Below are 24,149 nucleotides of genomic sequence, written 5' to 3' on the forward strand. Positions count from 1 at the left end.
CACATTATCTCTTGTGCTGGGCCCAAGTTGCTAAGTCTGGCTCTGGATCTTAGTTTTCCTCAATATGAGGTTGTTCACAGTTGGTCTGTTATAGACAGAGGCTGTAGTCACAATGTTCAGACTGGATCTGAATTCCAATGTCAGGGATTTTCTGATGCTGTTGCTCCAGTTTGGGTTCATCTCTAGTTATGACATATGACTTTTGATTTAGCCTCAGTGTTGAATTCTGATGTATAACCAGCATGAAATACAGTAGGCAAGAGGAATCCCAAGATAAGAGGAGATTATACATCTACATACTCCAAGGGTAGGGGCTGTGAGAGACTCTTCTTTTTAGCCCAACTGGTAGTGCTGCTGTCTATAGACTAGAGATGGGTCTGAGGTGTAAAATTCAGATTTGGATCTTAACTGTACTCAGGAATTTTGGGTTCAGGGTTTTGGTTCATGCCATCTCTGCCCTACACCATGAGTCCTGGTTTGCCTCTGCTAAGGAGGTGTGTATGTTTGCACCAAGTCCTGCTGTAAATGTTGTAGTGCCAGTGCATTAATTGGCTAATGTTCTTAGAGGCCCCAGTTCAGAAGAACAATCCTATTCAGGAAAGCACAGAATCACATGCTGAACTTTAAGTACATAGATAAGTGTGTTCCTGAATCAGGTACTAAGTGACTGGCAAGATGTCAACAGATGCAACTTTTCTGGGAATTCTAGAAGAAAAAGAACCAATATTTAGATTAGTGTTACATCATGAGTTCCACTGTCTGTGACCTCTCTCTCTGCAGCTTTTCATCTTCTGTCTATATTGTTAATACATTGTGTTTATCTCTGCAAGTAGTCACAGGACACTGTGGGGTACATTTTAAAGCAGTGCAGAGGGCATTATACAACTCTCATGAATCTACTTGGTAACCGTATGCAAAATGTCTTCTCTGTTTCCTGTTCACAAACCTTCTAAACCATACATTCTGTGAAGCCTTTTTTTTTTTTTACTTGAATGACCGTATTCTGCTCTGTTCAGCTCTTCATTGTACTGTATTGCTTTTACCATTAGGCAAAAGTTCTTAGGGACAAGAATCTGTTAATTGCTGAGGCAGGTCACTTACTGTACAGTGCTAGCCTATGTATCTATATGTTGCTATATAAATAATAGTAATTAGAAACTTTTATAAAATTATGGTGCAGTATTCTACAGTGATGATGTAAACAGTATTTCTTCCAGTAGTGTTATTACAGTGCTGAGAGCCATAATTGTACAATACTGCAACATTTTTAAAATAAAGACTGAGATAGTTAAACTCTAGGACATTGCTTCCAAAATGCACCTCAGAAATATTGCCATATTTTTCAAACATATATTTCATATACGGCATCTGCAGATATATGCACACACTTGCAGCAAATAAAAGTACATGGAACACATACATGTGCAAAAATTATAGTTACATGCAAATGGTTCACTCACAATTCATTTTGCATGTGCCTATTTTGTAGGTGCAACTTAAAGCACGTATACTATGTTTGAAAACTTGGCCCATAATATCTTGTATACCTCTACCTAATATTTACTGCTGTTATAGTTACCATGAAGTTCTGTGTTAGTGTATTACAATAGAAAGACAAGGTGGGTGAAGTAATACTGTACCTTTTATTGGACCAACTTCTGTTGGTGACAGAGACAAGCTTTCAAGCTTACACAGAGCTCTTCTTCAGGTCAGCATAAAGCTCTGTGTAAGAGTGAAAGTTTTTTTTCTCTCACCAACAGAAGTTGGCCCAATAAAAGATATTGCCTCACCCACCTTGTGTTCTCTAATATCCTGCGACCAACATGGCTACAACAACCCACTGCATACAACAATGTGCCTATAATAGGCAGAGATGTCTCCAAATCTGTATCCTGGCTAGTAACACAAGCTGAATTTTCCCTTCACAGTGGCAACCAGTTAATTTTGGTTTCCCATCATCAGGTCTTGAAAAGGTGTACTTTGTGTTAATATCTTATAGTATTGCCTTATCTGTGCCCGCACTGTATTATGTATCATTGTGTCAAGCAATGCCCCCCCACCATATCATCCTTCTCTCCCCTTACCTCCACCCTGAAAAAAGAGAGGGAAAAGTATTTCTAGGAGATTGAGATTTAGTTTGATAGCAAGTACACAGCCTACAGGCAGTTCTCCCTACAATAGCTTTTCAAGACCTTTTAAAGTGTTATGAATCTGAACCTATGTTTACAGAAAGATAAACCCCATAATTATTTAATGAATATCCTGCTGGTTCAGAAAGGTATAGTCTACTGGTATGAATAGCATTCTTCATGTAGGCAACACAGTGTCTCTTCTTTAGTGAACCTGTAATATTAGTTCTTTATCACCTGGTGGAACTTAAAATCTGAAAACATGCACTTTTCTATAGGTGAAAGCTCAGGGAACAACTGAACTTTGAAAGAGATTTATCACGCTGTAGTTGTTTGGTTAATAAACTAGACACTGAAATTAAATACAAACATATTCAATCCCATACAGTCTTCTCATTACAGGGCTCTGTAATTTGATGGAGGTATATTTTACTGGAGCTCCACTTGGTCATATCTTATTAAATGCAATTATAATGCTTGTATTGTATTGAAGATTTAATAGTCAAACTGGATAATGCATTTTATTGCATATTTTAGCAAATGCATCTAAATAATGTTAAAACATAAGAAATTTCATTGTAAAGAGGACAGAGAAAAAATGAGTGGAGCTGAACTATGCATTCTGTCTTCCTAAATTTATTGGTTATGTAAATCTGCTGTGTTGTACTTTTTGTTTCAGTAACATTTGACAAAGCCATGGCTACAGATGAAAGGGACACTAAACAGAATGTTCAGGCTGAGGTACTGGGTACTAATGCTTCAGGTACTGTAAAAATAAATTGGTGCTCTTGATTGCACTTAAAGAGACAGAATCCATTTTCTTTTCATTTTGTTTACGTATGAAGCTTCTTTATTTCTCATGAACTGCGAAAAGAAACGTAAAGCGGCCTATATAATCTGTGCTCTTGCTGTGACTAAAAGATTGTAGTTGTGACCAGCCTTCCAGGTTTTATTTATCACAGACTGGTCTTCTGACATGTTCCATTTAAATAAAAATGATATATCATAGTTTGGGCTAGCAAGTTCTTAGTGATTGTAAACCATTGTTTGTTTGTTTTTTTCAAACAGCTTTCTTATTTTAATGGGCCAAATCATATAGCCTCAGGCAAAACTCAGAGGACTTTTTCTTGGCATAATTTCTTTCCACTATACTTAGTTATGTGCTCCTGAGCAGCTGTAAACTATTTCTCTTCAATCTTGGTGTTTGCATGTTTCAAATACTGTACTTGTATCCTTTCTTAATTACCATTTGGCCAAGCTACACACATTTTCATTCTTCATGTCTGTCTGTCTGTCTAATATAGTTGGTTATATGGCCCTGTTACCACAGTACATGAGCAACTATGTTTCCTCACAAGGCACTTCTCCAAGCCTCTTAATACATTTTGCCCTTTCTCTAGTTTATTAACAGATGTAACACATGCTTGCTAATATTATTTGCACTAAATTTACAAGGTTTTCTATCTTTTATTATTAACTAGACAATGTAGTTACCAAATTCTTAACTGTTAGAAAGAATGTTTAGCATAACAGATGTGCATCAAATGCTCGGTTGCAGAAAAATGATCCCCCATTACGAGAGATGGGCTTGAACCTGTATGACAAATGCTAATCTAGGATTGGATCAGAGTTTGCAACTTGAACCACTCTCTGTGAAGAGCCAAGCTGGATCACTATGGACTTCAGGAATGTTTGAAATCTGATCCAATTTCCAACATCCACATTTGGAAAAGTTTATAATTTGATTCAGCAAAACATAGAGTTTAACAGTTTGGTATGGCACTGCTCAGGCCTGTCTCTACTAATCATAAAGATTAATTTCATTTCTGACTCATGAGCTGTGCCTTTCTGGGTGCACACCTTGTTCAAAACTTGTGTCTTTGTGTTGCTAGTACACTCCCTTTTAACCCCTCTAAGGTACATCTGTGCTTTGAGCTGGAGATGTAATTTCCAGCTTGAGTAGACATAGGCGCTGACTTCCCCTCTGCCCGGTGGGTGCTCGAACCCCGCCCTCACCCTGCCCCGCCTTTTCCTACCCCTGCCCACCCCCATTCCAGCCCTTCCCCCAAATCCTCACCTTTTCCTACCCCTGCCCCGCCCCCATTCCACCCCGTTCCCCCAAGTCCTTGCCTCTCTGTCTCCTCTCCTGAGCATGCTGCATCCCCACTCCTCCACCTCCCAAAGTCCTAAGCACTGCCAAACAGCTGTTAGGCAGTGGGCGGGAAGTGCTGGGAGGGAGGAGGAGGAGCAGGGATGTGGTGAGCTCTAGGGGCAGAAGGAGGTAAGGAGGGGGGTGCTTGATGGCATTTGGGTGCAGAGCACCTGCTAATTTTTCTCTGTGGGTGCTCCAGCCCCAGAGCACCCATGGAGTTGGCGCTTTTTGCGAGTAGATATGAGTGCTAGCTTTGACAGAGTTTGCGTGCTAAAATAGAAGTGTAGTGATAGCAGCATGAGTATCAGGATGGAATATCTGCCCAAATAAGTACCTGAGATTCCAGGCAGGATTGTACTTGGGGAGTCTAGCCCATCCTGACACTCATGCCATGGCAGCTTCATTTCTATATTTAGTGTGCCAGCTCGATCAAAACTAGTGTGCCTGCTGGAGCTGGAAATTTTGCCTCCAGCTTGAAGTGTAGGCATAGCTTAATCTTCCTTTCAGAACATTTGTCTGTGAATACTGGGCAATCCTGGCTGCTTTTCCTAACTCTATTTCAGCTTCAGGTAGGTATTTTGGAAAAATCATGTTGCCTTCATAATGCCTGTATAAGGTTGGTAACCAACAATATGGTAAAGGACAGAGGGCGAAACTTGCACAAATGAAAGAGAAACCAGATTTATAAATGAAAAACATAAAACATTTTCTAAACCTGCAGATAGATCCAGTGGCTCTCAAACTTTTGTACTGGTGACCCCTTTCACATAAAAGCAGCAAAGAATCCTGTGGCACCTTATAGACTAACAGACGTTTTGGAGCATGAGCTTTTGTGGGTGAATACCCACTTCGTCAGATGCATGTGACACAGATGTGACACATACATCTGATGAAGTGGGTATTCACCCACGAAAGCTCATGCTCCAAAACGTCTGTTAGTCTATAAGGTGCCACAGGATTCTTAGTCTGGATCTGTAAAAGCAGCAAACACGGCTACCCCTCTGATACTTGACCCCTTTCACATAGCAAGCCTCTGAGTGCGACCGTCCCCCCTTACAAATTAAAACACTTTTTTATTTATATAACACCATTATAAATGTGGAGGCAAAGCGGGGTTTGGGGTGGAGGTTGACAGCTTGTGACCCCCCCATGTAATAACCTCTCAGGCCCCTGAGGTGTCCCGACCCCTAGTTTGAGAACCCCTGATCTAATCTATATAACAGCACTAGTGCTGTATACAAGCTGCAGATAACTCTCTTTTGTAGCTTGTGAAGGGTAGTATTTTTCATTCGCTTGGTTTCCATAGACATTACTAGTCCCATGCAGACTTGCACCTTTGAAACTCTGTGTCAGGCCCCTCAATTTTCTCTACTCGCTTCCTTGTGTTCTCTTTCCTTCCCTTTCTGTTCTGCCCTCAATCAGCTCTTCATCCTTCATCAGTTCTCCTTAAATGTACTTAACATTTTACCTTTTTTGTTCTTAACTCCCAGCACTTTTCTCCTCCTCCAGCATCTGAATGATCCTCCCAATTAGAACCATTGCCATAAGGCTGTGGCACTGAATTGCAGCCCTCTTTTGCATGTCTTAGTCATTCAGTTGTGAGCTAACGTTGTTTCTGCACCTTGCTTAATAGAGAAGTGGCCACAGATATATGAAGGCCAGAGGATTGGAAGAGCAAATTTGCCTGGTGATAGAAAGCACTTTGTGCTTTCAGCACTGCAACACATAAATGCCAAGAAACAAGTTATCCGCTGTCCCAAAAGAAACAGGATAAAACCTGTATTCAAACCAGGATAAACCATGGAACTTTCCAGGACCCATGGGCTGTGAACTAAAATAGGAATGTCTGGTTTTTGTACTTGGGGAAATATGCAAGGTCATCCTTGCTGTAATTTCTCTTAAATTCTGTTTGACTACAGAGCCAGTGGAAGGCTAGAAGGGACCAATTAACTGTGGTATTTTTATTCACCAAAGAATTAGAAATGGTTCTGTCTCTTTAAACTTGTGAACAGTGTGGTATTTTGTGCTGTGATTATTACTGCAGTATATGAACATGAAATTGTTCAAGTGAAGAGAATAACTTCATGGTATACTGAGGTGTGATGTGGCCTCATTCTGTTCAATTCCTTTTTCTTTCTGCAGGGCTGTCTCAGCTTTGCACTTTCAATGCTGGCAATGGTTAGATTGCTATTACTTTGATTTAAAAAATTTAGAATTGAAAAAAGTGTTAAAGTCATGGCAATGTAAGTTGGTGAATGGAACCTATCTGGTGGAAATTCAGCTGATCAGATCTGAGATGAACAATAATGGACTAGGGTGTCTGTGGTTTAATGAAATAAGAAAGGATAGGTGCCCAGGTCTTATTTGCATAAAATGACCATTATAAGAAGTAGATTGGTGGTGAATTACAAGAATGATCATTAAAAGAAGAGACTGTTCTCTCCACTGGCCAGCGTAGGGGCACACCTTCAAAGATCACTTTGTGTGTGTGTGTCTCTTTGTGTGAATTTAATTTGTTGGAAAGGTGTTGGACTGACAGCCCTGGCAATGAAGACTTCTGTTTACCCTCAGAACAGGTATAACAGACAGCAGCAGTGCAAGTTTTTCCACTTTGCCTTACCCACAACCCTAATCCTTGGGAGGAACAAATCTGGGGGTGAGAGAAAGCGTAGTTTATTCTCTATGCCCATTCAGTTCTGAGCCTCTGAAATGCCAAGGAGGATGCCATTTAGTTCCATGTATGACTCATTTTTGTGATGTCAACACCTACCCACTAGGAACTGGACCAAGACCACCAAATTCTTTTCACATAGGTGACTGAACAGGCATAGGATGGTGTAACTCCTGGTCACTACCAATAAGCGCGGGATTCAAACCAGTGGCCTAGAAGTTGATGTCTTTATATCCCATTGTTAATCCCTTATACAATCCCTTGGATCACCCATTTCTTACATTTTCTTACATTTACCCTGATTAGTTTGCTATGTGTGCACATCTCAACTGGTAAATATTAAATATTAAAGGAGAGGAGAGACAGAATTATGCTGTTTGAGGAAGTGTAAATCCTTTGTGTTGCCTCATTGCCATTCCCATATGCCACACCCTGTTTAAACAACATGTCCTGTCTTTTGCATCAGTAGTACCTGACCTGGCACTTCCTGGCTTCTAACAGAGTAATTTAGTCTGGTTTACAGCAGCTCTGTTTTGATTTGATTTGTTTTAATGACTTAAATATTTTCTATTGACTGTATGTAAGTTGTGGCATCTATCTGAATCGGTGAGCTGTTGCTTTTTCTTTTTTTTTTAAGTAATAGGCAAGTTTGCTGACCAGTCATGTTTCCTGAGTTCAAGGTTTAATGATCATGTCAAATCAAATTGCATTACCAGAGTTCAGTGCCTTACACCTAAGGTAATGCACATTGAACAGAACCCCCCCCCCATGTGGTCTGTTTTGTTATGATGAAGCAAAAATTAAAGATCTATGTCTAGAATTAGCTAGAATTATATCTCACTCTTAATGGTCCCAGTGACTTCACCTCACCTTGCCTTGTATCCAAAATAAGACAAGATGAAAATGTGAGATGAGCCATGCTGTCGAGAGCACAAATTTCAGGATGTTATCAATATTATTAATACAGCTAATGGAGCTTCTTAAGGGTGAATTTACTGTTACGTTAGGGTATTTCTCACTGCTGCTTCCTCTGGAACCAGGTCTGAATGTAGTGCTATTATCTGCATTCCTGATTTTTAGAAACTTATCTCAGGGTTTCCAACTAAGGCTCCAGTGCACATGCTTAACCGTGTTACCATGAGCAGTCCCATCAAAAGCCCACTCTGAATACGTTTTCGCCCTGAAACCTTGAAGATCCCCAGGGCTCCCATGGTTCTGCAGGAGTCTCCACATCTACATTGACCTCTAGCAGTGTCCTTTGTCCAGTTCCTGCAGCATGTTCCATTGGCAACAGTCTACTCATGGCTGCCCACTGGGTGTGAGGTGGGGACATGCACAAGCTGTGGCTGGGGAGGACGCATAGAGCTCTGTCCGGATTAATTTTTCCAGGAAATCTCTGCAGGGCTGGGAAGATGGGGTTCTCCTTCCCATTTTAGCCTCCCTAGTCCTGACCCTAAACTGCACAGTCTCTATCTGCTTCCTTCAGCATTAACCACAGACCCATAAACTACCTTTTGAAGACAGGGAAACAGTGTTGTGAGAATGGTTAAACCTAACCATGTAATTGCACAGGAAGGGAAAAATCTGTGTGGTGCATTTCCTCTGCACATGGATCTAGTGGTTGGCATGGGCTGGGGTGCTCCACATCCAGTATCCTTCCAGACCATGTTCAGGGACTGTTTCAGGAGAGCTCAGTAATACATTTTCTGTAGCTCTGAATGTTTCAGGTAACATGTCAATGTGGCTTAGCCAGTAGAGCTTTGGCAGCTGTTCAAGATATAGATATTTGTGTATATAAGATATAATATGAATGCACTACTCATACACTCTCTCTCTCTCTCTCTCTCTCTCACACACACACACACACACGATTCCTCATTGAATTCTTACAAAAATAGTTCTGTTTTTATCTACAAACTTGATAGCAGGTTTGATATCAGTCAGTTCCCACTTACATGGGCAGCAGGTATCGCAGGCCAGGGGAGGCTGAGCCTCCCCAAACAGCCAGGCATAACCCTGCCCACACTCTTCTCCGAAGCCCCCTCCTGCTTCCCTCATGGCCTCAGCCCAAGCAGGCTGCTTCTCTTCCCCTAAGTGGGCAGGGGCTAGGGTGGACTGGCCTGTGACCTGGGGCGGCTGGGGCCCCCGGCGCTCTGGGGCTGGGGGCTCTGGGACCATACCACCTGGTGCTCTGGGGCTCGGGGTGCTGGGGCAGGGCACCCCAGGATTGGGGTGGGGTATGGTGGCCACAGTGGGGGCTTGGGGATCTGTAGGGGGAGGGAGGGCGGATGGTAGGCTGGAGGGGGGGCAGGTCCTCAGGCAGAAGGGGCAGGGGCATATGGGGGAGCTAGAGCTAGCCTCCCCAAACGGACAGTTCACATGCTGCCCATGCCCACTTACTCTCTGATCAGCTGTTAAAACTCAGAAAACAGGACCTAACTCTCTGTTAGGTTTAAATTTCTTCCTCTTTTTTCTCTGCTTGTTTTTATTGTTCTTTGTAAAACTACACCACCACCCCTGTTCCAAATTGAGACTCAGTTTTCAAAAACTGAAGCTACTTAGAAATCAGTTTTTTAATTAATCATTACCCAAATTTGTCTCTAGTTATGAACTCTTAAGATCTGCAACCTTTTTGATGTCTGAATCAGCTCAAAGTAAATTACCGTAGATTTCAACCACCTACCAATATTTGAACAATGGAAACTTTTCAAACATGCTGCCTTCATTTTTATATAAAAGACTATTCAGCTTTTGCAGCTCGTCATTCAATACTTTAAAAGATGTCTTGTATACTTATAAATTTCATTTAAACAGGACAAAAACATGATGCCTATTTAGGTTAGTGGAAGTACTTGTGGTGCACTGAACCCAATCACATTTTCCCTGAAATGTTTCGTCTTGGCCCTGATTTTACCACAGCTTTTGAAGTCAATTGGAATTGCTTGTATTGGCGGTCAGGGAGGAGGAGGATAATCCAGACCCTTTTAATGTTTGGTCCATTATGTCAATGGAAAAACTGCCATTATTTTCAACTGCTCCAAATTTTGACCACATCAGCTTTTATAGCCTCCGCTTTCTTTATAATCTACTATCAATTAAGCTGTTCATCAATAAAAGGAGATTTTGGATTCCACAGTTTTTGTCTAGGGTAGTAAATTGACGTCTGTCCTAATAAAATGTCCCAATTCTACATGTGCTGGTTGAAGAATACCAGCTAAAAGAGCTAATAAGGAACTCTTGGCAAGCTTCCAGTATGCTGAGGACATTCAGCTTTGTCTCTAGCATGCTTGTCCCAGTCAGTATTGTTTAAATACCTAGATTAATCAAGATATTGGAGTATTGACAGCTAGTTGGTTGAATCTCATTCTGGATAAGACTGAAAGATACAGTAAGGATAGTTTCTCCTCTTTCAGTTGAGGATGTGTACTGACATATGCTGATTCTTGTTTCCAATCTGAGTAATGTTGGATCTTCAGCTGCCAGTTAGCTGATCATATAGTACCAATATCCAGGAATGCTTTATACCATCTGCACCTCGCCAGGATATTTACTTTTTCTTTTGGATGATGACCCTTTGTCACCTCAAGAATGGATTACTGCAGTGGGTTCTAGATGGAGTTACTATATGTTGGGTCTGTCTAGAAACTTAATTGGTGGTTTACCACATTCTGAACCAGTTTAAGGAGGGCTTCCAAGTGTTAGTGCATAACATCTCCAAGATCTGTACTACTTGTCTGTTGGTCTGCAGACTGAATGCAGTTTGTTCGTTTCGTTTTTACATATAAATCCCTCGTGTAATTTGTCAGAGACACTTGGGGAGTTGGATAGTTGCTTTTTAAATTAGAAATAAAAGTAAACTCAGACAAGACAAGTCCTCTTATGTCATAAGAATCTATCAGTTTCACTAACAGAATGAGTCTTAAAAGAAACATATTATAAAATTTACCCCTTTGATAAATGTACTGTAAAACTTTTTTTAATGCCCTGGGAGGCAGAAGGTGGGGGGGAACAACTAGGTATATTATTCCCAGTTTTCCTTTTACCTGTTCCTCCTCCTCCCCTGTCACCTCCATCTCATTTGTCTGCCCATCTGTATTTTGGGATATAACTGTCCCTATGTTGTGTGGTGTTGAGGTGTCTGAGCAGTGATTGGGGTTCTGAGACACTAATAGTTTGGTTATTTGAACTGTGTTAACTTGGCCAGAGAGAGAAATCGTGATCCAAGAAATGAGAGCTTGTTTTGAATGTGCCATGGGTTTAATTAAGGTGCTACCCTGTTAAGAAACATTTGTTTATCTCTTTCAAGAACCACCTTCATTGGTTCGCAGGAGCCAGGATCTCTGTCACCCTAACCAGAAGATGGCCATTAGCTATTTGGGTTTCTTACAAACCCAATCTCATCAGGATGTATGTGGCAGCAAAAATTACAAGTGCAGAGCTGTGAACGATTTTGCCACTAACCAAAATGTGTTCTGGGCAGAGAGATTAATGATAGGATCTAAAGTTTTTGAGATCAAGATTTTCGAAAATGGGTGCCTAAGTCTAGGCTTGAAATCTATGTTTGAAAATCTAAATAAGTGGATTTAAAAGGCTAACTTTAGCCACCAATTTTTAAAAGAATCTTGTCCAAAACTTCTAAGACGACAGATTGTGAATCACAGTATAAAAAGAGATAGAGAAAGAATGTGATTCAGGATTGCCTAGCACAAGGCTACTAGAGTAGTAGCTGTTGTGTGCTCTGCACTTTGAAAACCGGGCCACTTATTTAGGTGCTAAATATGGATCTAGGAGCCTAACTTTTGGCTACTATTTTTTAAAGTCTTGTTCTCAAAGACTGGAAGTCATAGATGTTTGAAACTTCTGTAAAGAAGTAGCCAGTGGAGTAATACATTAAGGGCCCAATACAAAGCTTATGGAAGTAAATGGAACGACTTCCACTGATTTCAGTGGACTTTTGTTGGTGGCCAAAATGTGTGACTAGAACTGATTAGTAAAGCTTTCTTTAGATGTTTGAACTCTTCTCACTTCCAGAGAGGAAATCTCATTATTTAAGGCCTGGTCTACACTAGAAAATTAGGTTGGTTTAACTAGATCAGTCAGCAGCATTGTTAAACCAGTCTAAGTCCCCATATAATCAGTGCTAGGTCAACAGAAGAATTCTTCTGTCAACCTAGCTACCACCTCTTAAGGAGGTGGAGGTAGTGTCTACACTGAAGCGCTACAGCAGCACTGCTGCGGTGGCACTGCTATGTCACTGTAGCGTTTTAAGTGAAGACAAGCCCTAACTCACTTCTCATCTCCATTTTGTACCATGTGACCCTTTCTCAGAAAGTACTAGTACTTAACTACTTGATGTATAACAATTTCTGTAGATGTTGGAAATGTTAATTGTAAAATAATTTAATTTTTTAATGTGTTGCCTTTTAAAATGACTGACTCTTTTATATAGCAGTTGTTATATCTTCAAAGTACCATGCCAGCTGTTTACTTTGTTTACCTCTATAAAAAAGGTAAGTTGTCATTTTTCAGTTTTATAGATGGGGAAACTGGGAGCAGAGAGGTTGAGCAACTTACCTCATTTCACATAGCAAGTGAGTGGCAAGTAAAGGGTTAGAATTTAGACTTCCTGGCTCCTAATCCCGTTATTGGTTCACTAAATCACACTGATTTACCAGCTAAGAATTACCGTTTGCATTTTCTTTGAGAAGATCATTTACTTTATGAGGACTTTAGTGAGGGAGTGTTAAATAAAAGCTAAATATAGGAGTGCATGCACCACGTGATTCATAAGTCTGCATTCACAAAGTTTCCTTTCACTTTACGATATGCCCTTAAGAGCTCTCTTAAAAAATAAAAACATTTTTTCTTGGTGATTTCATGGCTTCTGTTGTTTCCTCCTCAGAGAAGATCAAGTCTGGAGGTTTTCTGACTACATCTGAAATTGTAGGGATGATCAATTTGTTTAAGAAACCTTGTAAGTACACAAACTGGTTTTGTGGATTCTGAAGCATATAATGTTCTGTAAGTCAAATGTGCGTTGTACATTTTTGGTGGTTTAGCTGTGATTATTTCCAGTGAATGGCTGATTTAAGAGCATAGTGTGCTGTGCTTCATGTTTGTAAATTTTGAGCTGCTGCTAATTTATGTGCTGCTTTCCTTCATTTTCATTGGGTCGTTAATAAAAAAGTGTGTATGAACTGGAGTCAAATCCAAATGCAAGAGTAATAGAGGGAATGTTCTTCCATTATTCTATTTGCATTTTCATAGGCAACTAACATCGGGGGAGCTAGATGGGAAGATTTTAATCCTCATTATTTCTGTTTCATAGCTGCAATCTATATCTCTCTCTAATCTATATTTTTCTGTTGTCTTTTGAATTGGCTCTTTTGACCTAGAAGGTACAGAATTAATGTATTTGGGGCTAGAAGATAACTTTGGTGAGGAATGTGAAAGTGTGTGTGGGGAGCTATTTAGGATCATCCTAGTTATTTTTCAGTATCAGCAAATATTATTTTTTAAAGCTTTCCTCTGAAATTCCATTGCTACTGGATTTTTCTGTATTGTCAAATGGTACCATCTCTTAATTGCACTGATATTCAATGATAAAAATGGAATGATACTAACTGTAGTTTTTATCTTCTACATGGGTTTTACAGGGATTATTTGACAAATTTAATATTAACTTGATTTATGTGAACTGAAGAGGCACCAATGGTATTAGATGTGTGTTTGTGCAATTATTGGGCATTATATGATTCATTAATACTGTGTTAAATGTGTTATCTTTTTTTCCTAATATTTTTTTCTGACCAAACTGCTGGTTAAATGAACAAGATTTATTTTCAGTAAAAGCCAATGGATAATGTTTTTATATTATAAAGGACACTGCATAACATTTCAGGCTTTCCTCATGTATGTGAACAATGATTCTAAAGCAAGTAAAACAATAGCACTCTGTTTTCATTAGATTAGATGAAGCTTCACCTGAGCCTGCACGCTTGAAAATCCACCAAAGGGAAAAATTTTTTTACTTAACTCACATTTTACCATATGGAATAATGAAGTAAATCCCACTGTAACTAACTGTCAGGTCAAACCTTTCATCAGGGAAATAAAGAATAAATGAGTGAGTACACTGAGATCTTGAGCACTCAACATGTTATATAACCAGCTCTAATTATGCATTCAAAGGATAGCAGAAGTAGGGAGAGACAGACATACAACATTAGGAGGAAAATCACTTAGGAAGAAGACACAAGTTATTTGACATTTGAATTTTTGAAATAACTGGCCAGCTCTGTGTTGTAATATATTAATAGATCATGTGCTCATTTGATTAGCAATTCACTGAAAAAAACAGAACAGATTTATAGTATAAAGAAGTTCTTCCTTTGTGGATATGTGTGGAAGTACAATATGTTCATTCAGTACAAAGGAAAGGATTTACTCGTCAAATTTTCAGACTTCTTTAGGTTTTCCTTTTGTTCCGTAGTCAAGACAACTTTGCCATTAGCATTGTGGGAAGGAAATTGCCTTCCTTTTGTTATGTGACTTTACATTACAGCATTAGCTATTACTAGTTATGGGACTTATTGAGATTTCCTCTGAGACATCTTTCCACTTGGATTCCCAAGAACTCAGCTCAAGCCTAACCTGCAAATTCCAGATCGAAACTTTCTCAGAAAGGAATGTTTGAATCCAGGGTTTGGTTTGTGATTACACACTTGCTGCAAACTTGCTACTGAAATAATCATTGTCTTATCTTATATCACACGTTCGGCATAGGTCATTGGATCACATCTCTTATAAAAACTGCCAGATATCTGGCAGCCAGCCATGAGCCACATTCAAGGATAGATTAATTGTCCTGAGAGTCACCATCTCTTTTTCTGATGTAGGAAACTTATATCCTGAGGGTGCCTCCTACTTTAATAGACAGAGACACATAAATTGGGTTTGCATCCCTCATCTGACCCATACACCTTGAGTCTTATGAGTGGTATAAGGGTAGAAGTTCTTGTGGAAAGGTAGATAGAACTACCACATAGCAATCTTCTGTTGTTGAAATATAACCAAGGTAACTGGCATGATGCATCTTTTGAATGCCTCAGACTTGTGTCTCTTGCATTAGTCCAGAATGGGCATTGGTGTTTGAACCTGACTGTTACCATGCCCTAGACCTTCCTTGATCCAGCCTCTGGTCGCTCCAGACCTTCCCATCTTGCATCTATTTAGCACACATAAAAAATATATGAAATAGCAAGTGAGTTGACCATAACTCCAAATAAATGATAAATGGATGATAAGATGAACCAATCGGCTACAGTTTTAAACTGCTGTATACGATACTGCCACTTGCTAACCAAGTTCTTACACAAATAGCGTCCTGACCATGACTTGTTCTTGTCTACACTTTAAGGTCATGGTCATCATTGCATTGGGAAACATGATTGTTAGAAATTGTGTTTAAAAACCTATTGAATTCCCAAATGCGGATGGTCACAGGGACAGGGGCAGTCTCAGTCTCTAAACTCAGAGCAGCACAGGGACTGCTCCCTTTTGTCATCACTATAGCTGCACATCCTTCCAAAGGGAGTGGGAAGAAATGGATGGAGGTGAGAGCTGGTGCCTCTTCCTTCAGCTTTGCAACAGCCCACGCATCCGGCCAGGCACATCCAAGGGATCAGACTGCACACCAAGGCGCTTCCGGGGTGTTTGTGCCTCTTTAAGGCAAAATTCCTTCACCATGACCACCCCCCCCACACACACACACCTACTGTGATTCAAAAGGGGGAAGAAGTTTGGTTTAAATCAAAAGTGAGGAAAGCTCCCCGTAATGAGAAAAATTAGAGATAATGTTTCTCTCTCCTGGTGCTGCAACCTGCTTCTGCCCAGTAATTGAAGAGACTGACACAATTTTTTCTTTCATATAATCACAGAGCCTATTTTTAAAGAAAAAGCGAGAGGGGTGGGGGAAGCATGAGCTTAACTTACATTACAGATAAATATTTCATTACCTTACACATACAGTAACCATCTTTGCACTGTTGCCTCAGTTAACTGACGCTCCAGATATTTTCTCACAGTATCAGGACTAATGCAGTTATGCAGAGCGTCAAGGGGTCTTCCCCAAAATGCAGTAGGAAATCTGATGAGCTCTGGCATAGTAATCTGGTGTTAATAACTTGGAAAACAAGAGCATTGAAATTATCATTCTCTTTGGAAATAACTTCCTTTAAAGTAAAATGTTAATTTCTCTCCTCTACAAGTCATGATTGAGATGGCTGCCTTCAATGCAAGGTGACTACAGCTGTTGTTTTGATGTTCAAACTTGACAAATCTTTCCGAAGTGGTGGTGTGAGGAGGACCTCCATATCAAACAGTAGCAAACTAGATTTGCTGCTTGATGTACCTCAGCTTTAAAGTGCACAAAAAAGAGAGATGTGTTCATCTGTCCAGAGTAGCCAGGCACCAGCTGAGAAGGATTCCTTTGCTATTGTTCATTTATTTTTAGTAGCTTGTTCATTTCCACTCATCTCACTTTTTGTATTGAACATCAATTTTTAGCATTTACATGCAATGTTATTGTAACCCACACTCCTTCTGGGTGTGGTGTTCTGTCCCACCTAGTGGCACCAAGACCACTTAGAGACAGTAAAATTAATCTGCTCTACAGCTTTAGCTGACAGCCAGTTGGCTCTTAGCTCACACAGTAGAGGCTCACGCACTAAGCTGCAGAGGTCCCCAGTTCAATCCTTCCTGCTGATGACCGGGGTCTGTTGGCATTGCAAGTGGGGCTCGTCTCCTCAATATTATTGTACTAGTTTCATTCAATCCAAAAAATATTGAAACAAAATCTGATATCCAGTATTAACCCTGTTGAAACACAAAACAGTGTTCTCATTGGTTGACTAGTGTTTCTCTTGGAGGAACTGATCCTATCATATGCTGAACATCTCCTGCGAGGTACTGAATCCCCTCAACTCTCATTGAGGTCCATTGGAGTTGAGGGCATTCGGCACCTCATACTATCATGTCCATAGAGAGTCTGAGATAGAGGCTGCTGGTGTAATCACCTGGGAACTCCAGGAGTGATGATGGTGTCTGTCCTAGGAAGCAAAGAGCCTAGCAATGTAGAACTCGTAATCTACACCTTCAGTTGGCTGTCTATCCGTCTAGTGTTCATATCTAAGATACATGTTACTGTGGTGTCTTAGAATCTGTAGTGCATTAATTTCCCTTGACAATAGATACACTTAACTGTCCCTACTGATCCTTATAGGACCTGCATGGAAGATTATATCCTTTTATTAGTGTACTGAGTCCTTCCTACATCCTTTCTTAAGCTATCATGACTTCTGTGTTATCCAGTTGTAGGTTCACAAAAACGTAGGGCTGGAAGGGACCTCATGAGGTCGTCAAGTCCAGTCCCCTATGCTGACGCAAGTAAACCTAGATCATCCCTGACAGGTGTTTGTCCAACTTGTTCTTAAAATCCTCCAATGAGATGGGGATTCCGCAACCTCCCTATTCCAGAATTTAACTAGCATTATATTCAGAAAGTTTTTTTCTAATACTATCCTAGATCTCCATTGCTGCAGATTTAGCCCATGACATCTTGTCCTACCTTCAGTGGACATGGAGAATAATTAATCGCTGTCCTCTTTATAACAGTGCTTAACAGAATTGAAGACTGTTATATCAAATAAAATAAATTACAATGAATGTTGGTGATGCTGAAGACAAAGCACTGGCTGTCTCCTTTGGCATTCAGATGTAATTGGGTCCAACTTTTATTCCTAAATGTGAGGCATTTTACTAGTGTAATGGTATTAATGATTTGTAACCCACACAACAAAGAATCTCTGCATAATTAGCATGATTTATCACAGTGGCAAAGTTTACCTGGAACTAAGCTGGCATGGAAATGGAATAGTGTCCTGTTTTGCCCCCACCTCCCCAAAATTATCTGCTTGCAGTAGCTCAGGGATAAGGACATTTGCTCGTTAGTTAAAGGCCCTTTCACTATTCAATTACTTGATGTACTTTTCTAAAGTTCATGTTTTATGTTCATGAGCTTCATTTTTATGGCTTCTGCTCTTTTCTCTTGAAAGTTACAAACAACCACCACTGCCATAAAATAGAACAGACAAAACTGGAATGAAGACTTCATCATTCTGAATAATCTACAACTTGCTTTTTCATTTTGCCAGCACAGATCTTTTTGATTCTTTATATTTATTTTTCTAGTAGATGTACAGCTTTCTCTTTTGGCTGACATTAAAATATCAATATTATGTTTGTTTTATTTTTATAGAATATTAAAAACATACTTAATGCTATACAGAAAAATATGAGAACAAAGTACTTTTATTTATATATTTCATGCAGCAGAAGTCAGTGGTTTTGCAAAGACCAAACTAACAAATGTCCACAAGAACTTTTTTTAGATGTAAATGTGAAAAGACTAATCCCAGGAAATATGCTTCTAAATATTTAATCTGATATGAACTCTGAGTTCAAGTAATGAATATTTGTTTGCATATACTGTTTTACTACGGCTGAATAAAGCCAATTATAATACAAAAATTATTCAATTGCCTTTAAGTGGCAAGTGCTCCATGGAAATTTATATAAATCATGTATTGCTTTGTTTGTCATCTCAAATCTTTGATTCATTTCTTTCTTAATAAATATGTGAGAGTATAATACTACAAATTGTCATGATAATAAAATGTGGAGAATGAAAGAACACTAAGCCAACTTTTGAGCACTTTTTTCTAAAGTGGACTTGGTACTTAGGAAAATAGAGATTTACTTCCTTGAAAAATGTAATCCTTTGTCCACAGCATAGACAGTTACAGTGCAAGCTTCACCACACCATACCATACCTCAGTTAACCTAGAAGGAAGGCAGGCTGGCCTGGTGGCCTAAGCATGGATATGGGAGCCCAGAGCTCCTGTAGTCTGATAACTTCGGTGTCAGTGTCCCCATCCTTAAAATGGGGGTATTTATTCATCTCACATGGACACGTCATGTGAAGATCAAGCAATCAGTTAATATTTGTAAAGTGCTTCGAATATAGAAGAGTAATGCATAAGTAGGGTGGTGAAGCACTGGAATGGATTGCCTAGGGAGATGGTGAAATCTCCATCCTTAGGGGTTTTTATGGTCCAGCTTGACAAAGCCATTGCTGGGATGATTTAGTCGATGTTGGCCCTGATTTGAGCAGGGGATTGGACTAGATGACCTCCTGAGGTCTCTTCCAACCCTAATAATCTGTAATTCTAAGTATTTTACTGATTAATTCTGTTTCCATGGTCCATTCAGTTCTTGGCCTTTCTATGTAAGTTGCCAATCAGGGTGACAGTTTTCCAGTTCTACTACAGCTCTTTTGTGATTTGAGCCCAAAGAACAGTACTGAGACCACAAATTCATTTTTAAAAATCCACTCCTTACTTGACAAGAGTCCACATCGCAATTGGCACAACTTTGGCAATTTCAGAACTGTGGCCATCCTGTGACATCCAATGAGGTGGGCATGGTAGGTCAGGGTTTGCAATAAATTTTCAGAGTAATGTAAGGTAAGCTGCTCCCACTGCTGCTGCACATGTTGAACCTATTCTGTAGGTAGAGACCTTTTATTCATTAAAGGTGTCAGTCTCATCACTTTCACAAGCACTAAATTTAAAATTAAATGTAACCACTTAGTGAAATCTATTGAAATCAATTACCAGTTACATCAACTGGTTAGTTTTTCTGATGTAAGAAACATTTAGTAATAGCACCAGACTCTTACCTGGATGCATGTTACCATCAGGCCAAAAGAATGCATAGTGTATTAAAATCAACATACATTTGAAATTAACCTCATTACATGCTCCAATTATTGTCTCAACCTTATTTGGAGAAATGTTTTCCTGTTGGCAATCTGAAGGAATACTCAGAATAACAACTATTGAGTACAGTAGAACTGGTGTTTGCCAGCAGCATCTGGAAACAGAGCAGACCTTGGGACACACCTTGGAAATACTAGAGTATTATTTTGTCCACACAGGCACTAGACATAGAGTGTCTTCACCAGATGCTTCTGCAAGGGGAGGTGCGGTGAAGGGGACTGTTTCTGTGTCACGGCATATCTTTGGTATCCCTGCAGATCTAATGGATCCTTAGGGTTTGTGGGCCAGATTCTTTATTTAATATGCAGGGAGCAAAAAATAGTTAAACAGTTAAAATTATCTAGTAAGCTTTTATTAATTGTTAGTTTAAATTGGCATTGATTGTGCCCCTAAATCTATGCACAGAAGGTATGTCTACACTGCAGTTAGACGCCTGCGGCTGGCTTATGCCAGTTGACTTGGGCTTGCAGGGCTTGGGCTGTGGGGCTGTTCAATAGTGGTGTAGATGTTCAGTAGTGGTTTAGATGAATGAATGCTAGCTCAGGTATGTCTACCTGTGCTGCAATCACACCTCCCAGCCGGAGTATAGAATACCCATACGTCCCTGGTGATCTGCCACATTTGGGAGTGGCCCCATGGTTCCTTTCTGTAGGGTGGACAGACCTCACCTGTCCAACAAAAGGAGCCGGACCTGTACAATGGAATCCTCAGATATTGCTTCTCCCAGACCTCCCAAGGGTTTTACCACTGCAGGGGCATCCAGGCATTTGCTGTTGTTATTTAGATAGCAGTGTTGCATAGAATGTGACTGGTGCTTTCCAAATGCTGAGGATGACACAATCTTTGCCCCCAAAAGTGTATAATCTAATATATTTTACAACTCATAGCTCCTTTGCATAACTTTCTGATCTTAACCTCCATTTTATCAGTGCAAGAAAATAACATCCAGTCCACACATTCTACTTGTTTTACTTAGACTTTGCAGAATTCAATTTTGAAAATAATTTTGACAGGTGATATATTTATTTTTAAGCATTTTCCCTTTTTTATTGATTTAAATTTTCACAATTCTGGGAAATTATGAGCGGGAGTGTCAGACAACATGGGGATCAGGCAATAATTATTTAGTGACAATAGGTGCTGAGATTGAAAATGTTAAGGCTATGTATAGGAGTTAAACACAAACAGTCAACATCACGTGTCAAAACAATGTAAATATCCTTAAATCAAACTCCTATAGGTTCTTAAGCAGCGTTTTGCTTGCTTTGCCTATTTGTAAATTTTGATTTTCATCAATGAAATATTTTTGTCAGTTTGTGTGTGTACAATGAAATCCGTGTATACCAACATTGACCAATAAAAACTTAATCCTTCCGATTCTAGTTTTACTAGACATGCAGAATCTTAATTCAGATTCCCATCCATCCCCTGGGTTAGGGTAATTTGGAATCTGGAATTTTGTTTAGGTCATTGCAAAATAGAAGACTATTGTGAGCTGAGGGTGCTTGGTTTGAGTCAGACCCACTTTACAACGTAGAATCGTAGAACTGGAAGTGATCTAGAGAGGTCGTCTAGGCCATTCCTCTGCACTCATGGCAGGACATGCCATGAAAAGATTACAGACATATAGTATTTTCCAGCCTCATATTGTTCACACAGCAAGCAATGGTGCAGTTGGTATTTGCTTGGAACCTGAGTCATCTTGTTCTGTTTCCTCATATCAGACTAACTTTCACAACTATGAAAAACAGCATACAACTGTGAAATCAACATATTTATCTCGTCTGTGTCTGGCACATTGTATGTGCTACAGTGCTGTGTATGTGTAATGCTGGCTACATTTTTCTCATTTGGTATTTCTGCTTCATAGAACAAGTAGTGTAAGAGTGACTTAATGGTTACTAAGTAAATCAAATCAAAAGGAGTGCTGATGGGGGCAAAAAAATACTATCCATCTGTGATGACCTTCAAGTAGGAAACATCGTATAATGAGAATCTTACTCTTTACTCCATCTGACCTCCTTTTCACCTGCTAGTAAAAATGTCATGTCAATGCATCTGTGTTATGGGGGTGAGATTCATGCATTTGCTTCTGCTCCCAGAAAACATATCTAAATGCATTCCTTGTGAGATAATCTCCAGCTAGGTTTTTCTGATGCTTGCCAGTCACAGTGAATCAAAATATATTTTTATCTACTGCTTTGCTTCATTAATAAGGTCCTGTCGTTCTGAGTAATGACACTCTGCTATGGAAGTGCTTCACAAATTGCCAGTTTTAGTGATACCAGCTGCTTCGTGTCAGAATACGTAATTACTGATCCCATTTTGGGTTATGCAGTAAGGGAAGAAATACTGTATCTAGATGCTCACCATGTGAAACCAGCTAGAATTTAATTAAATAATAGAAACCTTATGTGACATTCATAAAAGAACATTTCTTCTTTGTCAGAAAGTCTTAGCTCCTTTGTGTATCACCTTGCACAAGAAGAGAAAAATGAAACAATTGGCACTATCCAATCTCAAGTTTTTAAAATGGAAATCTTGACTGTGCATCTTCTGAGTTGACTATAGGAACAGAAAATGTGCAAAACTGGGCTGTGAGATAATTTTATTGGCCTGAATTTTGGTTGGCCTCATTACTTGTAACTGATGAAATCATGTCTGTGATGCCATATAATTCATAGTAATCAAGACCTATGTTTTCAAAAGTGACTTGTGATTTTTTGGAGTGATTTCTTGAAACAGCTTATGAGGACCTGATTTTCAGAAAGAGCTGAACATTCAGTCTCTGAATGTTGGGTCTCTTTTAAGGTGTTTTGAATTGGGCACCCAAAACTTGAGTCACTCAAAATCACTAGTTTGTTTCTGAAGATTTTCATTAAATGTTTGTAACTCCCAATCATATATTTTGTTTGTTACATTGTACTGAAAAATGTTTTTAGAAATAAGATAACATTCAACGTGCGAGAAAATCTTGTTTCTTTAGAAAAACTTGAGGGAGTAAACACCACATGGTGTATATATAATGCTAAAAACTGTTTTCTGTATGAAAAGTGTGATTGGCCACAGTTCCTCTTCTTTGCCAGTATAAGCCTCAGATTTTACTGGTGCTACATTTATACTTGGGCATATCATGTTAATGTCAACATGGTATTTTTTGTTTTGTCCTTGGTCAAATCAGGTTACAAATATCTGGACATTGGTGGTTGGACTGTTACATCTTTTAGGCTGTTAGTTCCAGATAGCTTTAATTAGCTATACGATAGTGGTTAGAGCAGGAGAGCAGGCAATCCGCTTTGGCCAAAATTTTCTAGAGTCCACTAACTTTATGTGTTTCCAGTTCTGAATGCTCAATTTGAGATATACAGGGCCAGAATTTCATAGATGCTGAATTATTTTGAAGAGCTAGCCCTACAGGTCACAGTGAAAATCTTGTGCCTAGAGCCTGATTTTCAAGACATGCTAAGCACCCGTAACTCCATTTGAGTTCAGTGGCAATATTGGGTGCTTAGTACCTCTTAAACCCAGCCTTCGATGTCTCAGGTTGGATGATAAAAATAAGTAGACACTTCAGAATATTTTGGCCTTTACCTCTCTGTTCCTCAGTTTATCCATGTGTCAAATGGAGATGGTGATACTTACAGTACCTAGGCCTGCTACTGCTCCTATTGAAGCCAGTGGCACAGAATCAATCTCTAAGGCTATAAATACTGATTCTGGCTTTATGCTGCAACACAAAGATTCTCAATGTCAATTCCTTTTGCAAAGTCTCAAATGTCAAGGTTCTTCTTCAGTCAGAGATCAGTTTCTGTTGCTGTTCTTCACAAAATTCATTTGCCCTAAAGAAAGTATTGAATTCCACTGATAACATTCCATATAAAATCTTCCACGCTTAGCTATGTGAAGGGTCATATTGATAGTTGGGCCCGGCCTCTTCTTTTTTTATTGTATTTAATATAGCTTCATGCATTTAGTTAAGAACATAAGAACAGCCGTACTGGGTCAGACCAAAGGTCCATCTAGCCCAGTATCCTGTCTACCGACAGTGGCCAATGCTAGGTGCCCCAGAGGGAGTGAACCTAACAGGTAACGATCAAGTGATCTCTCTCCTGCCATCCATTTCCACCCTCTGACAAACAGAGGCTAGGGACAACATTCCTTACCCATCCTGGCTAATAGTCATTAATGGGCTTAACCTCCATGAATTTATCCAGTTCTCTTTTAAATGCTGTAGTAGTCCTAGTCTTCTAGGAGTTCCACAAGTTGACTGTGCACTGTGTGAAGAAGAACTTCCTTTT

The 24,149-nt window shown here is 39.6% G+C and overlaps 1 protein-coding gene across 1 annotated transcript in view; it reads left to right on the forward strand.

Moving 5' to 3' along the window:
• CRACD (capping protein inhibiting regulator of actin dynamics) overlaps positions 1-24,149 on the forward strand; it is a 127,450-nt gene that overhangs the window by 14,751 nt on the left and 88,550 nt on the right. Inside the window, exons 3-4 of the mRNA XM_030564085.1 lie at positions 2,809-2,892; positions 12,855-12,926. Coding sequence (XP_030419945.1) covers positions 2,809-2,892; positions 12,855-12,926 — 156 coding nt within the window. The remainder of the gene's footprint in view (positions 1-2,808; positions 2,893-12,854; positions 12,927-24,149) is intronic.

This window comes from Gopherus evgoodei, chromosome 5 (assembly GCF_007399415.2).
Source record: "Gopherus evgoodei ecotype Sinaloan lineage chromosome 5, rGopEvg1_v1.p, whole genome shotgun sequence".
NCBI classification, from domain to species: domain Eukaryota; kingdom Metazoa; phylum Chordata; order Testudines; family Testudinidae; genus Gopherus; species Gopherus evgoodei.